The sequence below is a fragment of the Arvicanthis niloticus genome, chromosome 16 (genome assembly GCF_011762505.2).
Source record: "Arvicanthis niloticus isolate mArvNil1 chromosome 16, mArvNil1.pat.X, whole genome shotgun sequence".
Taxonomy (NCBI): Eukaryota; Metazoa; Chordata; class Mammalia; order Rodentia; family Muridae; genus Arvicanthis; species Arvicanthis niloticus.
The window spans coordinates 44,157,400-44,173,462 of record NC_047673.1 but is presented as its reverse complement, the minus strand read 5'-3'; the positions used below and the strand labels follow the sequence as shown (position 1 = coordinate 44,173,462).

The 16,063-nt window shown below is 35.0% G+C and overlaps 1 protein-coding gene across 7 annotated transcripts in view; it reads left to right on the top strand.

Annotated features, from left to right (window-relative positions):
- The window catches only part of Wdr17 (WD repeat domain 17), an 88,841-nt gene that overhangs the window by 70,875 nt on the left and 1,903 nt on the right, over positions 1 to 16,063 (top strand). For 5 of the 7 annotated variants that reach the window (XM_034520068.2, XM_034520072.2, XM_034520064.2 and 2 more), the window contains 9 exons: positions 201 to 300; positions 918 to 1,057; positions 3,414 to 3,434; positions 4,846 to 4,957; positions 10,461 to 10,602; positions 10,922 to 11,024; positions 12,033 to 12,134; positions 12,867 to 12,965; positions 14,587 to 14,770. In XM_034520068.2, the coding sequence (XP_034375959.1) occupies positions 201 to 300; positions 918 to 1,057; positions 3,414 to 3,434; positions 4,846 to 4,957; positions 10,461 to 10,602; positions 10,922 to 11,024; positions 12,033 to 12,134; positions 12,867 to 12,965; positions 14,587 to 14,770 (1,003 nt within the window). The remainder of the gene's footprint in view (positions 1 to 200; positions 301 to 917; positions 1,058 to 3,413; positions 3,435 to 4,845; positions 4,958 to 10,460; positions 10,603 to 10,921; positions 11,025 to 12,032; positions 12,135 to 12,866; positions 12,966 to 14,586; positions 14,771 to 16,063) is intronic. The other 2 variants (XM_034520073.2, XM_034520065.2) reach the window with 1 other exon arrangement.

Here is a 16,063-nt window from a genome sequence, read left to right as displayed (position 1 = left end):
CTGTTGATACTTATAGAGACCAGGACAGGGAAGAGCTTTATATCATACTTTCTGAAAGACTGATCTACTGACTAAAACCTTAAATCGGGTTTTAATCTAAAACAAGGATGTAAAATGAACTATTTTCTCTTTTTCCTTAAAATGACATTTATGATAGAATTACTATGCTAATGTTGAATTTTTTTTCTTTTTCTTTCTAGACTCTTACACAAAGTCATAAATGAGCTGGCAGAATGGTATTTTCAGGACGGCCGAGCAGTGTTGGCTGCGTGCTGCCATCTTGCTGTAGATGATATTGAGGTACAATACTTCCAAGTGATGCATATAGCTGAACAGCCCTCAGATGTGTTGTGTTTGATGGAGGGAGATCAGATGACATCTGCTGTTGCCTGCCTCCAAGTCTCTTGATGAATTATCACACATACATACTATCTACTATGTGCTTTTTTATTTTTTAACCATATAGATATTTGGAACAACATAGGAAATAATTTAGTACTGTTGCATAATCTATAAGAAGCTTTTAATATTTCATGTTTTCCTTTGATGGAGACTAAATGGCATGTTCTGGATAGTGGAGAATAGGAAGAAAAGGACTTAGGAGTATAGATCATTGACAAAACATTTGTTTAGCATATATAAAAGTCTTGAGTTCTATAACTAGCATTACAGAAAATGAATTATAAGATTTTAAATTCTAAGTTGAATAATAAGTTTTATGTCTCACAGTCAGCATCAAGTTTTCCATCTGAAAATTAAAAACTCTCTTCGCATAGGTTTTTTATTGAAGTATTGTTTTTTATATATTTAAGAAAAATGAATATCTAGGGTCCTGTTAGCTTATCCGCTTATGAGCTTGAATGAGAATGATCACCAAGCATCTGTGCAACTGAAGGAACTGTTTTCTTATGAACAAGCTTGCTATGGCATACCTGATCCGTGGGAATGAACTAGAGCTGGCCGTCTCAGTAGGCACTGTCCTAGGAGAACCTGCAGCCCCAGCAACCCATTATGCCCTGCAGTTACTGGCAAGAAAATGCATGATGATTCCAATGTGGTAAGAAACTTTTAATCAAATGAGTAATTTTGCAGTTACAGCATACATTTTAGAATATTAGGAACTACTTTTGAAATGATGTGAAAAATATAGTATGTGTGATTATATCTCTCTATATCTATAATATCTGTGTCATATACACACACACACACTTTGTGTGTGTGTGTGTGTGTGTGTGTGTGTGTGTGTGTGTGTGTCCTGACCCTTTCTGAGGCAGCCTGGTTATAATTTTGCAATGCTTCAAGTGTTAAAATATCACAAGACAATACATGCATATTTTCATCATTATTAGGACCACCGGTTCTCACTTAAACATTTTCACATCCACTCCTACTCTTGTCATATCTTTTGTCTTTCTTCAAGGCCAAGAAACAAATTACTCTGGCTGAAATCTTCGAGAAGTCCTTGTCCAAATTCTGTTCTTTCAAGAGGTAGATCTTCCAAGGGGGGTTAAATGGAAATCTAAGCCTAAGTCATTCTTATTCAGTTCTCCATCACCTTATTCTTAAGGGCAGACAATCTGTGATTATTGTAGGCACTTTTAGATGTCACTTGGTAGCTAATTACTGACAAATGCTGACTACAGAGGGTTTTGTTTTGTTTTGTTTTGAGGTTAGAGACATGGCCTAGCAGTTATGAGTACTTGTTTGTCTTACAGAGTACATGGGTTCAGTTCCCAACTCATGTAACAAGAAGCTTACAACTGCCTCTAACTCCAGTTCTAATGACCTTTTCTAGTCTTTGTGAGCACCTGTAAATACATGGTTACATTCTTACATTTAAACACAAAACTTCACATAAAATTGAAAAATAAATATAAATCTCCAGAACTTTACTTATTCTTCTCCAAATTACATACATCCTGAAAAGTATCTAAACTTTTCAATGAGGACCTTGTGCTCTTCCTAGTCCACACTTCATATGAACAAACTGGGAAGATTGAGCTTTGTTGGTCACCATAGCATGCAATGATGATTATGATGATAATGATGATGGTGGTGGTCATGGTGGTAGTGGTGGTAGTGGTGGTGGTGATGATGATTTGGATGCAGCTAACAAGTCTGAACTTCTTACTGGGTGCAGAGCAATAGTTAAACTAGTTTACATGTAATGAACTACTGGGTCCTATGAAGCAGATACTGCTTTGCCAGAGGACTCAGTAAATCATGATCCAAAGTAACAAGGTAGCTATAAAGTTTGTGCCTTTAACTTCTAAAGTGTTTCACTACCTCCTTGAAAGTGTTTTATTCTTCTTCCAGATCTTGGAATTGGATAGTAAATGATTACTGTCATTATTCCAAGTTTACTCATGTCTTATAGTGATTTAAAAGCACTCTCCACTAACAAACTATAGTGGTACCCTGTGATAAACTCAGTTGTTTCCAATGTCAATTGTACACTGAGAGTTTCAAATGACCCTCATCCTTGTCTAAAGCCTACAGAAATCAACTATGTTGTCTATTATGATTGTTCTCGGGCCAATCAAAAAGTTTGAAATGTAATATAAATCATTTCTTTATGAATGTGGCTGATTCCATGCTTATGGATAACATCTAAGCTGGATGAAACATGACGTATTTTTTAAAGATTATATATAATACATATATAAACATATACATATTTACATGTATACATATATATGTATTTATGTATATATGTGTATATGTGTATATGTGTCTGTATGCATATATGTATATATGTAAATGTATATATGTGTAACTTTTGTGGACTGAGAAGGTTGTAGTCATGAATTTAGAATTATATATGTATATGTGTAACAAGAAACAAAAAGAGGGCAAAATTCTCATGAATTTGAGAGATGGAAGGGATATATGGGAGGATTATATTGAGGAAAAGCTATAAATAATGCAATTCTAATTTCCAAAAAGTAAAAAAAAAAAAAAAACTGCTTTATATATTTGAAAAAAGAAGAAAGTAAAGATAAAATGGTTGCTAATTGCTAATTATTATTGTATTATCCATATGTTTAAATTATTTCAATCAGCTGATATGCTGATATGTGTCATCATTTCTCCTAACAAAATCACACTTTGCTCACCTAGCGGCTCCTCCCAGATGTACTTCCTTTTCCTAGACAGTGACCAGAAACCAGGATAAAGGTCAAATTCTGGAAAATATTTCGCTAAGTAAGATCATTTTCAGAAGAAAGTCATATATAGCTATTGGAATCCTATAGATTAAAATTTAATAATTATTTAGTTTAAGGAAGCTAGTTATTATTTCATAAACAAAACAGTAAACAGTTCATGCATCTTACATTTACCAGTGCAGTTTTGTTTGTTTCTTGGCACTTATGACATTTGTCTAATATTCACATCCAATGTCTTCTCTCCAGCTTCCCATCTGTTGTATACAGGTACTGTCTAGTTTTGTTTTTATTAACATGTTAGTGTAAAACTTCACACAATTTTAACTATTTAAGACTACCCCATACTATTTGTTTTTACAATATTCTAATTTGTATATGTAAGTTATATAATTTATAACAAATAAAAACCTAAGTATACAACAAATAAAAATAGTTTTTATAGCTTAACCATATGGTTTTATACTTAAAAGTTGTACTAACTATGGCTTTGTACAATGCTAAAAGTTAACTAACTCTGCTAATAATTTGCCAAATTCTAATAATGAAATTGAACTTCAGGTAACTTAGGTGGCCCATGTTTTGTTATTGAATACACAATAATGTACTTAATTTTAAAGAAACAGTGAAACAATGAATATCATCAACAAGCCTTAACAATTTTCTTTCTATATCAGGATATAGTTTGTGGGGAAAAGTCAGGTTTCATTTGAAGTTGTTAGACATTTTTAAATGCTTTTAGTTTAGTTTTCAAAGAATAAAATCAGAATGGAATTCTGTATTCTTGAGGACATTAATTAAAAATATTATTAGGAGTAGGAATATGACTCAGCAGATAAAAATGCTTGTATAAATATGATAACCTGAGTTTAATTCCATGGCAAGACTATACACACATACACACACACACATATATACACATATACACACACGCATACACACATTCATACACACAAACACACACATATTAATACATAAAAAAATTAAAATATACTATTAAATTTTGTTACTAGAAAGCACAATAATTTATGTCTTTTAAAAAGAAGAGATAAACTACTTTAATTTGGAGTTTTAAAATCTTACCTGATTAATTATTCTAATAGTATAGGGACAATAAGCTGATATTATATTAGATTATTGATTGACTAGGGAAAAACAAAAGGAAAAATTACTGTCATTGAAATATTTTATGTAAAATACATCTAACATTATTTTTAATTCTAAAAACTTGAATATAAGCCTAACTCAGATTGCTAGTGTTCTGTTTTGGGAGTATGGAGGTAGTTGGCATGTATACTTACTAAAATTTTGGATTTGACTGAGAATGACAAAGGCATGACGTGTATTAGCCTTCACTTTACCTTATAATTTTCCCCAAAATCCTATCTACAACTCCTCAGTCTGGTAGCAAATTCTTCTCTGATAATAAATTGAGTGCTATAATTTAGGGATTTAAATTATGCAGATTTGGCATTTTGAAAACTTTTGATAATGCACTCATCCTTCATAGTGTGCTTACTGCAGCCCATACTTGAAATGGTTTGCTATAAATAACAAAACAAGCCTTTTGTAGATGGATAAGGCAGAGCAGTAGAGTGTATCTCTGTGTTTTTGAAACATTTTGTGGATCTGTTTTTGGATCACTTGCTCAATGGGGTTTTCCCCTTTGTTATACAAACAGGAACTTGGCAGCGGATCTTCTCCTGATGACTCCTGATAGCGAAGGACATTTAGTAAAACTCTGTGCCTTCTACCCTGGGTGCGCCGAAGAAATAAATGACCTTCACAGGAAGGTAACTGATGATATATTAATAATGGCTTGGAATGAAATGCTTTGATTTCAGTATAATTTTTGGTTTATTTAAATAGGAACTTGTGCCCAAAATTAAATGATCACATGGCCTTCTGGGGATTCCTGTTGATTCAACAAAAGAGATAACCAAAAGAAGGAAGGCTTATTGACTTCTCGTTCCAAGCCCAAATTTTACAAAGAAAGAAAACCCACAGACATAAAGAATCTCCACAAATTAAAGATGCAATGAGAATTTCAACTGCAAAATGTGTAATCAACCCATATAGTCCTTTTTACGGTTCTACTTTGTATCTGAGGTTTGTGTACAAGTTAGAACTGTATATTAACTGCTATATTTGTGTGTTTGAGAGTGTGAGGGTTCACATATGCACATACATATGCACACACATGAACACAAGGAGGTCACATGTCATTCATTATCTGAAACTTTCCTCTGTTGTTCCCACCCTTTGTTTGGAGATAAACATTTATGGGATGTAGATTTCACTGGTTGTCTAGACTGGCTGACCAGCGAGCTCCAGGGATCTTCCTATCTCCAGCTCTGCAGTGCTGGGATTACAAGCAAAACTGATTGGCTGGGCTTTCCTGCATGCCCTGGAGACACAAACTCAGGACCTCATGACCACAAGACATGTGCTTTCACTGAGATATCACACTACCCCATTAATAGCTTTAAAAAACACTCAATGAATTTCATATGCATTATTTAAATGTGATTTAAAATATATTTATTCAAAGACTTCAGGAATCTTTACCAATATATAAAGAGCCAAAATGCTTAACAGAAGAGATAGTTACACAAATTAGAGTACATTTCTTCTTTAAAAAAAAAAACAAAAAACATGAGACTGTTTTTGATGTGACTAGATGTCTATAATGCACATACATAACGTTTCATTTTGAAACTAATACAGATGTTATAACGCATGTAAAAATACACTAAATTGTTTTATTTTGTTTGTTGGTTTGTTTGTTTGTAACAGGGTCACATTATGTAGCTCTGGCTGTCCTTGAAACACACTAAGCAGACAAGTTTGGCCTTAAACTCACAGAGATCCTCTGCCTCCGCCTCTGCCTCCGCCTCCGCCTCTGGAATTAAAACTATACCACTATGAACAGCCAAAAATATATTTTTAAGCAAAAGAAAAATAGAACTATATTTCTTTGTTCTTAACTTTCAAAATGACAAAATGTTGTTTCATTTTTTTAAAACATGAAGTTTTTCCCCCCATTGATAATGCTCATTATTTAGCATATACTTATTGTTATGTTAAAATAGATATGCCAAAAGAGTGAATAAATGGGTGCGTATATGCCAACAACTGGCTTTGGCATCCATGTGGTGGGTGAACCAAGGCAGGCAGCTGTTGAGGGGTCAGTGCTTAGAGCCGCTGACCAGGGTGAATCCAGATGCCTACAGGGGCTGTTGTCAAAGGCATCCAGCAATTAGAGAAATTTCTCAGCAGATTCTTTTCTGTGGGAACAAAGCTTAATTTTCCAGGGCTGGCACTCTCCATAGCCATCAGAAAAATTATGAACTCTTAACTCTGTGGGGCTGGCAAGAAAGAGAAGAGAGAAAATTTACAAACACACACACACACACACACATACTGAATGGATGAAACAAAAGGCAGAGTCCAATAGCCTCATATACACAAATAGACATGCATACAGTCCTATAGACAGACATATACACATTCACACATAGAATGGTTAAAGCAAAGTTCCAGCAAGCAGAATCCAAGTATTCCACATATACATACATTAATACACAACTGGTGGATGGAAGGAACAATGTTTCAACCCCAGCAAACTTTATACATAGGCAGTAGTTGATGGATGAGAGAAACAATGTTTCAACCACACCATATTATATTCTTCCCAGCAAAATCTTTTAAGCAGTATACAATTACAATGGAATTAAGTTTTAATTTTCTTCTAGTGAATGAGTATGAAAAAAACTATCTTTTCTAATACATTTACAAGAAATAACATACATAGTACAGGTAAAGAAAGCAAATTATTCTTAAAAAAAAAAAAAAAAAAAAAGGAAAACTCACATACGTCTATAACCAAGCAACTTGTTGTAGATTAACAGAGTGTAAGCAAGCAAGGTAGTTTTCTCAGCCAGTTTCTCTTACTGACAGGCAGCAATTTTTGGTTATAAAGAAAGGAGAAATTATTTTATTGTTTACTTTTAAAGGTAATCTAGTAAGAATCCTAAAGAATTGCAAATCTAGATTTTTATATAAAAATCAGTTGTATCTACCTTAAATTCTCAAATATATGTCTGGTTATCAGCAATTCTTAATAAATCATATCAGGAAGCTGAGGACAAAAATGGGTATAAGAAATCAATCGTCAGAGAGAAATCAGCCTCAGTGAGAGTCACGTCAGCTCGTGCTGCCATTGTTCTTGTTCCCTGACCATAAAGGGTCCCTCGCTTAACTAATAAGAGTGTGCCTTTCTGAACTTCATATTGTTCCCTAAGATGTTCTATATCAGAGCCAGTTGTAATAATATCTCAACCTAGGTTCACTAACAATTTTATTTTTCCAAATGTTTTCTAATGGTGGTAGTCATTGTTGACAATTTACATCTCTAAGTTCTTCTCTAGGGTGGTGATTGAATCATTAATCAGCAGCAATGCCTGAAAGAGATAAGGCATTAATATTGTAAATGCCAGAGATACTGCCCAGTGAGGGACTGGAAGCCCTCTTAAAGTTTTCATAGATTTCTTAGATTAAGAGGGATGTGAAGGCAGCAAGCAGAGGCGAACTTTATAACAGCATTAAGCCCTCAGGACACCTAGTCCTGGGGCCATGCCATACCAAGGCCCACTCTTGTGGCTGTGGTAACCCATGGGCCAAATTCCATGATTTCTAAACACATTTGTCGTTCCTTCTGCATGGCTCTCAGCAAGTATAACTGTGGTATGGCTTAAATCATATCTGTTATTATAGAAATATTTATGAAAGGATTAATATTCAGTTCCAACAGTAATATGTGATATTACTGGAGATTTCAAATATTCCATATACACTTTCTATTATCTAAATTCCTGTATAAAATTTGCTATGGGCACCGTGAAAATGGATCAGTGGGTAAGAGTGCCTATCCTCATTTCTAATTACCTGAATTCAATCTCTATTTCCCATATGGCAGAAGGAGTAAAATGTTACATGCAAGTCACCCTCTGACTTCCACATGTGTGCCATGCCTCACAAAGTACACACACAAAACAAATACAAATATAATAAAAATCTAAAGATAGACAAAATCTTTGAGATAAAAATAAATAAAAGTTATCTATATTTTATTTTTGTAAACACCACAAGAAACTCTTAGTCAAAGATGGATGTGGAAAGAGGCAATGGGATTCGTCTTGATATGTGTTGTATAGTGTTTAAATATGTGTTAACAGTCTCAGAGGCAAGAAGTTCTGGTATTATCATGCAGAGCTAGGGAGGACAAATGACCCACCTACGTTTATACATCCTGGCTTATTTAAATCAACAAAAAAAATGTATTTACAGGTCACAATGTGACATTTTGATACATACATGTATTAATTCAAATCAGAGAAACTTCCACACCAACCACTTCAAATATTTATTGTCTTTGAGGTAAAATCACTTAAAATCCTTTCTTCAAGGTGTTTTGCAGGATACAGTGTTATTAACTGCAACCACCATGCTATGCAGCAGAACAAAACTTATTTTACTCCTTTTCGCTGTGATTCTGAGCTGTAGACAGCAGGATTAGCCACTCTTCTCATGAGAATAATAGGGCCGTGAATGCAACCAATATTCATTATACATTCTAAAAGATATGATTAGAATCTTTGATAGGAATTTATTAGTTGTTCTTCAGAAAACTAGTGATTGTAAAGTTGTTAATAACTTTGAAACTTTCTAAGGTAATGTTAAGACCAAAGTCAAAGCAGAAACACTTTTTGCAATATTTATCTCAAAATATTGTTGAGATTTTAACCTATTTGAGAAATTTCATGCTAGGATTGGACTTAATCTTGTATACTAGAGCATGACATTTCAGTGACAATCACTTTTTATTATTTTTATGTTTAATTTTCAATCAAATATGGTAACTATCCTGGTTAAGTTTTCCATGAGTGAAAATAATAATGGCAAAGCAATAATAACAGGCATATATTACACACACGTGCACACACACACAGATGATTCTTAGCAAATTTTTCAGAGGGAGAGACCTAAACTATTCATTCTACTTAATTTTTAAACAATAAAAAATGTAAAACTAATAACCACATTAATAAATACATTTTAAAGCATTAATCCATTATGTTGCTTAAGAGTAAGTCTCAGCATTGTTAAAATTCATTTAAAATATTATTACATCCTTTTCCCAATCCTACTCATCCCGTATGTACCTTCTTTCCAAATTCACAGCTTTCTGTTCTTTAACCATTGTTGTTCCATATACATAAAGAAGAACAAAGATATAAACACAGCCTGCATAGTCTGCCCAGTGTGGCCCAGATGTATATACATTTCTAGGGTAGTCAGTATTGACTATCCAGTCTGTGCCTCATTGTTGGGGAAGGTTGATTCTTCACATTCTTGCAGCTATCAATTGCTTGTAGCTCTTCATCTAGGGATAGGGCCTGTGTGATTTCCCCCATCTACATTGAACTGCGAAATGTTGTTGGAATTATTCAGATCTTATTGAGGTAGCAATACTGTTGAGATTTGATGGGTGCCACTTTCATTTTTCATCTTTAATAATCACACATTTTCACACACATTTTAAGTGATATACATGGTAGGTAGTTCATTCAATCCACATAATGGAAAGAAATCATCTTCACTAAGAGGACATAATTTCTATTTCCACAGAAAGGTTTATTTTTCATATTAATGAGCATTGTTTTTCATTTGTAATAATGAAATTTTGGAGACCCAGACTGTCCACACTGTGCATTTTAAACTCTCAAGCTTTAAAATTTACATAGGTTTAGTCTTTTTGGAATAAAGTTCTTTTGCCTCAAAGGCTAATTTCAATTGGAGAGAAGAGAATGGGGGATGATATGGTTTTGTACTTGTTACAGTTAATTTACTTTTGACAATGTCTGTGTTATATATTTACTCTAGAACAGCTGACTTCATTGTGGGCTTGTTTTTGTTTTATTTTTTGCTTTTGCAGAGCTGCATTAGTGAGTACTGATCACAGCATTATGATCAGAAAAACGTAGTTCTATGTGTTTATTGGGTATTTGTGTGGTGACAGTGACTGACTTATTGGCTAATCACCTCACCTTCATTCATTGATCTTAAAGGTTTTTTCCATAAATAATTTCATTTATAAAAAATTTTATTCACACATCTTTGGGGCAACTTTAATAAATGAAACAGACAGAGAATATAGCAATAATTGGCATTTATACTATGGCTTTGATCCATGTGAATGTTAGTAATATCGTCTTTCAACAAATTATCTCTTAGTGCAATCTACCCCCAGCAGAAGAATGCATTCAGTTGGCTGAAACAGCCCGGGCAGATGGCAATGTATTTGAAACTATAAAGTATTATTTACTAAGCCAGGAACCTGAGAAGGCTCTTCCTATTGGCATTGACTTTGTCAAAGGTAAGTTTCTAGTTGCTAGTTTGGATTTTAGATCTATTCATTCATTTGGTATTTTCATTCATCTTGATAATCTGCCTGAACAGCAAACACAAGTCATTCCAAATTTCACAAGGAGAAAGATTACTGACATAGAACATGACCTATCTCCTGATTTTATGTTATGGGAAGACCTAGAGACACTGCATGGACCAATAGTTTGTGATACAAAATACAGAATTATGATTAACCGACAAAGAGTTGATTATATAAGTTTTAAAATTGGATAAACAAAACTTGACACCATAATTTAAGATACATTTCATTGGTTTTATTTTGCCAGGATGTATCAGTAACTCAAACTGGACTCTAGATACTGTTCACCCTGTGCTTGACCTAATGAGCTATATCCGTACTGAAAAATTACTCTTACATACGTGCACTGAGTAAGTACTTTTCTTCAAGACATGAAAATATTCAGTATAACATTTTAAATGGCAATATTGGTTTGGGTGTTCAAATCAAGGAATAGAATCATCTTGGGTAGCTGAACTTATAAACAAATTATACTTTCCGTTATTGCTTTTATTGTGACAACAATAAGAGAAGACAATAAAGTGAACTTGAAATGAACAGGAACTATTAACAATAGCTAGCATGTGTTTGTTTATGTGCACATCTGTAGTTTTGCTTAAACACAGTTGTTCCAAGAAGGCTGAGCTGAAAACATTTAGACGGTTATAGGCATAGAGTCCATAAGAAACTAAGGGTCATATTTATTCAGTATCTATTGTACATAAAAATCATATTAAGCCTAAATAAGAGAAATTTACATGTGCTAGAAGACAGAAAATGACACCCTCCTTAAACTCAAGGACTACTTAGGAATTTTTTTTTTAATACAACAAAAGTCTTCAGAGAGTTGAGGCTAATTTACAAGAGAGATTTTCAATGAAACGGCCTGGAAAATTGCCAAGTTCAACCCACAGGAAGCAAAACTGATTTTGCTGGTACTTTCCTGGAGTCAACATAATATGTCACAAGTTCCTAAATCTGACAAAAGCAATTACTTAGAAATAAATGACAAGAAGAGAAAGCCAGGGGTGGCCTCAGGGTGCAAATTAACTATGAACAGTGGGGTACTTGTTTTGTGTGAGGACTCAGGTTCAAGTTCCAGCATTCAAAGACAAAAGTGTTAAATATGTAAAATAAGCAGAGAAGAAGTAAATGCTATTAAGACAGTTATTTTAAATTGTACTTTATGTTATATCATTAATTTTAATAAGAATTATGAATGAATGTTTAGCTAATGAAAAATTATTTCCTCTAATTTTATAAAATGTATTTTGTAAGTATCATCTCTAATAATATAAATAGACATGTTTAAATATGTAAGAGAATAATGTCCTATGCTTCAAATTGTAAACTTTAAAAATAAATGTATTTTTTTTTAGGGCTCGAAATGAATTACTTATATTATGTGGTTACATTGGTGCCTTACTGGCGATCAGGAGAGAGTACCAAAACATTGTTCCAGCACTTTATGAGTACACGAGGTAAAAATAAAAACACTTTACTGAGGAATTCCTCTTACTAAGATAAACAGTCTCTAAGAGGATCACAGGCACTGAGTGTATTATTCTGTGAGTCCACTTGCTCACTCAGCATGAGCTCTGCAGGACAGCAGGTGTGAAGTATATGAATCGCGAATGCACCAGTCTAGAAAAGAACTGCTAACAGAAAGTTAAATACATAGGATGTGTTGACATTTGCATATCAGGACACATCAGAGAGGCATCTCTGAACTCATAAAATGGTCCAGCAATTCCACGGAAGACCTGGATCTTCCCCTCTGTACCTTCCCCCCCCCCCTTTTTTTTTGACTTTGGAACTCTTAGCTCATTCTTGCTGTGTGAGTGTCTCACAATTACAAGATAGATGCTAGCCTTCCTTATAGCATGTCTGCAGTAGGAACACAAGAGGCTGGGGAAAAGAGATATTAAAGGTCTTCTTCAGTCCAGAACATTTCTTGTCGCACCTTGTCCCATACACTACACAGTGCATTTAACTAGACTCACATTCCAACCACATGTCTTGAGCATATTAGAGTTACCCAGGACTTAAATGATAATCACATAAGTGAGCACACATATGCCTATGTCTACATAAATGTATGTACACACACACTGTTGAACAACTGTTATAGATAAAATTTCAGCTATTAAACTTTTTTGTGTTGTCTGGTGTTTTACTGTTAAGCCAGTTGCCAATTCCTTCTCGTGTTTCAGTCAGCTATTAAAACACCGAGTGGTGTCCGTACCTTTAAAAATTGAGCATCTCTCTGAGGAACTGGATGCATGGAAAGCTTGCACACAGTCTGCCAAACAGTAAGTGAATACAGTCTAACATTCAAATGCAGAAGGAATTTAAGGTTACCAACAAAAGTGTCAGGAATATGATGTTGAATCAAGTTTAGAAAAATAGTTCGTCGATTTGTTTAGCATATATTCAGTACCAATTTGTTGTGATGCTAATTTCTGCCTTTTTAAGTCTTTTGTGTTTTCTAGTTTATTTATTATTTATTTATTTATTCACTTTACATCCTAGTATCAGCCCCACTCTCCTTCCAGTACCCCTTTACACAAGACCTCACCCAATTCCAACATGCTCTTCTTTTTTGAGAAGAGGAAAACCCTTCTGAGTATCACCCCCTCACTCACTCCCCTTCCCTCGCTGCAAATCAAGTCCCTGTGGGACTAGGTGCATCCTCTACTACTGAGGTCAAACAAGACTGTTTTTTAAGGGAAACTGGATCCACAGGAAGGAAAGCAATAGGCCCAGGGACAGCCCCCACTCCAGTTTTGCTGGAAGCTGCATGAAGACCAAGCTGCTCATCTGCTACATATGTTAGTGATTCAGTCTCTAGGGATCCCCAAGGGTTCAGGATAGTTGACTATGCTGGTCTTCCTGTGGAGTCCCTGTCCTCATCGGATCCCTCAATCCTTCCTCCAATTCCTCCATAAGGCTCCCTAAGCTCCATCTAATGTTTGATTGTGAGCCTTTGTATCTCTTTCCATTGGCTGCTGGGTGGAGCCTCTCAGAGGACACTTACGTTAGGTCCCTGTCTCCAATCAAATGAGAGTATCATTAATAGTATCAGAGATTGAATTTTGCCCATGGCTTGGGTCTCAATTTGGGACAGTCATTAGTTGGCCATTCCCTCAGTCTCTGCTATATCTTTGTCCCTGCACATCTTGTAGGCAGGACATATTTTGGGTCAAAGGTTTTGTGTCCTCATCCCTGCACTGGGAGTCCTGCCTGGCTACAGGAAGTGGCCACTTCAGGATCCATGCACTCCACTACTAGGAATCTCAGCTAGAGTCACCCCCACCTCCATAGACCCTCTTGGGCCTAACCCACATCCAGGTCTCTGACACATTCTAGAGATTGCTTCCTTTCGATTTCTGTTCTCTCTACCCTGCTCCCCCTATAAAGGATGCCTCCACTGCCTCTGGCTGCAGCACTGCCCTGCTCTATTCCCAGTCCCCTCTATTCATCAATCTATTTTGTTTCCCCTTCTGAGAAAGATTCAACCGCCCTCCCTTAGACTCTTCTTGTTATTTGACTTCTTTGGGTCTATTGATTATAGGATGGGATTGATGGGGCAGGGTTCCAAGCTGGTTAGTTCCCAAAGGTTTACACAAAGAATCAGGATGCTCTTAGGGTCCCACAAGGCTCCTCTGAACCAAAGCGGAAGACCAGAGCTACACAATGGGGCTCAGTGGACCATGTGCAACTCACATCTACAGGCTGTGTCCCAGGTGGACTTTTCTGGGATGGTGGGTGGATTCGACTGGGATAGTCTTTTGTTTTTTATAATTTAAATCTAAATTGATTTGCCTCCATCTATGAAGGATAATGAACTAATCAGATACCATCCCTCAACCAAATCTCAATAACTCTATAATTCTATAAAAAATAAAATATGAATTTTTATTTAAAATGTAGATCGTCAGAAGATTCTTCATGTACACCCCCTTCTGATTCACAAAGAACAATTTATGACACTTTATTAAAGAGAATGAAAGAAGATCCACTTAAAGGAATTACTGGACCAGATTATGTGACTGGATCAAATCTTCCAAGCCATTCAGACATTCACATCTCTTGTCTAACTGGACTAAAAATCCAGGTACAGTCTACTATCAGACATTAACTTTATCTTTCTATTATGAGCTTGTTAATGGTAACTTAAAACAAATATTAACTCAGTAAACTTGGCAAATGTAAAGATTTCAGTAAGAAGATATTGCCCTTAGTGCTTCCTTGATAATACAAGTGATCTTTTTTCCCCTTAAACTAAATCCAGAGAGATGATCACTGAGCTATTATCACTGAAGCAATTGTGTAATACATACATTTAGTAGCAACTTACTTACACATGTGTATAGCAACAAAGATGATTTAAGGTAAATAAATGTCATAACTTAGTGAAAAGTAAGTGAAATAGCCAACAATTACACTGATTTTATCAGAGAAGACTATATTCACTTTCTAGTCTCCATTTGCATTACATAAGCACAATGAAATAAAACTAATTATGCATACTACTGATATATCAGGTGTCCTTGCATTGTTTACTGAACTTTCAACAACTAAAATTCACTGTGATTCATCACAGAGGATGCCTAATTCCCAAAGAACATTCTTTAATGTGAAGCCAAATTAATGAGGAACCATTATTCATAGAGTCTCTAAGCATAACCCAAGGGAATTGTTATTATCTTGCAGAATCAGAGAAGTCTTTATTATCTTTGAGTAGTCACTGTGCGATAACAAAAGCCAAGTTCCACAAAGTGAGTTAACGCAATCTGTCACAATGTGCTCCCCTCACCATTCTAATGTAATATTTAAAACATATTTATTATGCTGACATGTCAGGCTAATGAGTGATCCAGTCCCTCAAAATACATGGAGCCACTGGTTATTAATACAAACCCTGCCTATATCTTACCAACCAATTCAAGAACACAATAATCTTCAAAGCATAAGACACATAACTGTATACACACATATCATTCATTTGTGCTTAGAGATAAAAACAAACAAATGAACAAATGAAGACCAAATCAGTGAACTCAGTAGGTTAGTAGTGAATCATGAAACTTTGGAAGTCTAAAAGTCAGTTTCTGCTCCCATAGACCATTCAATCCCTGTTCTGCGGGGCCCCTTTTGCTCCAGGCAGAATAACCAAAACACCACTAGACACCAGCTGCGTTTTTTTTTTCTTCACACAGGCCCACATCCACAAAATAATCTACTAATTATCCCATGCACACATAACTAATGTAGATTAAGTACTGCCCTCCTAGACTATTTTTAATTTGAAATTAATATATTTGTGTTTTGTGAATCTCAAGAACTTACTAGTATAAAGTAAACTAATAATTAACTTTGCCAACTCCAAAGATAAATTGCAAAAAAA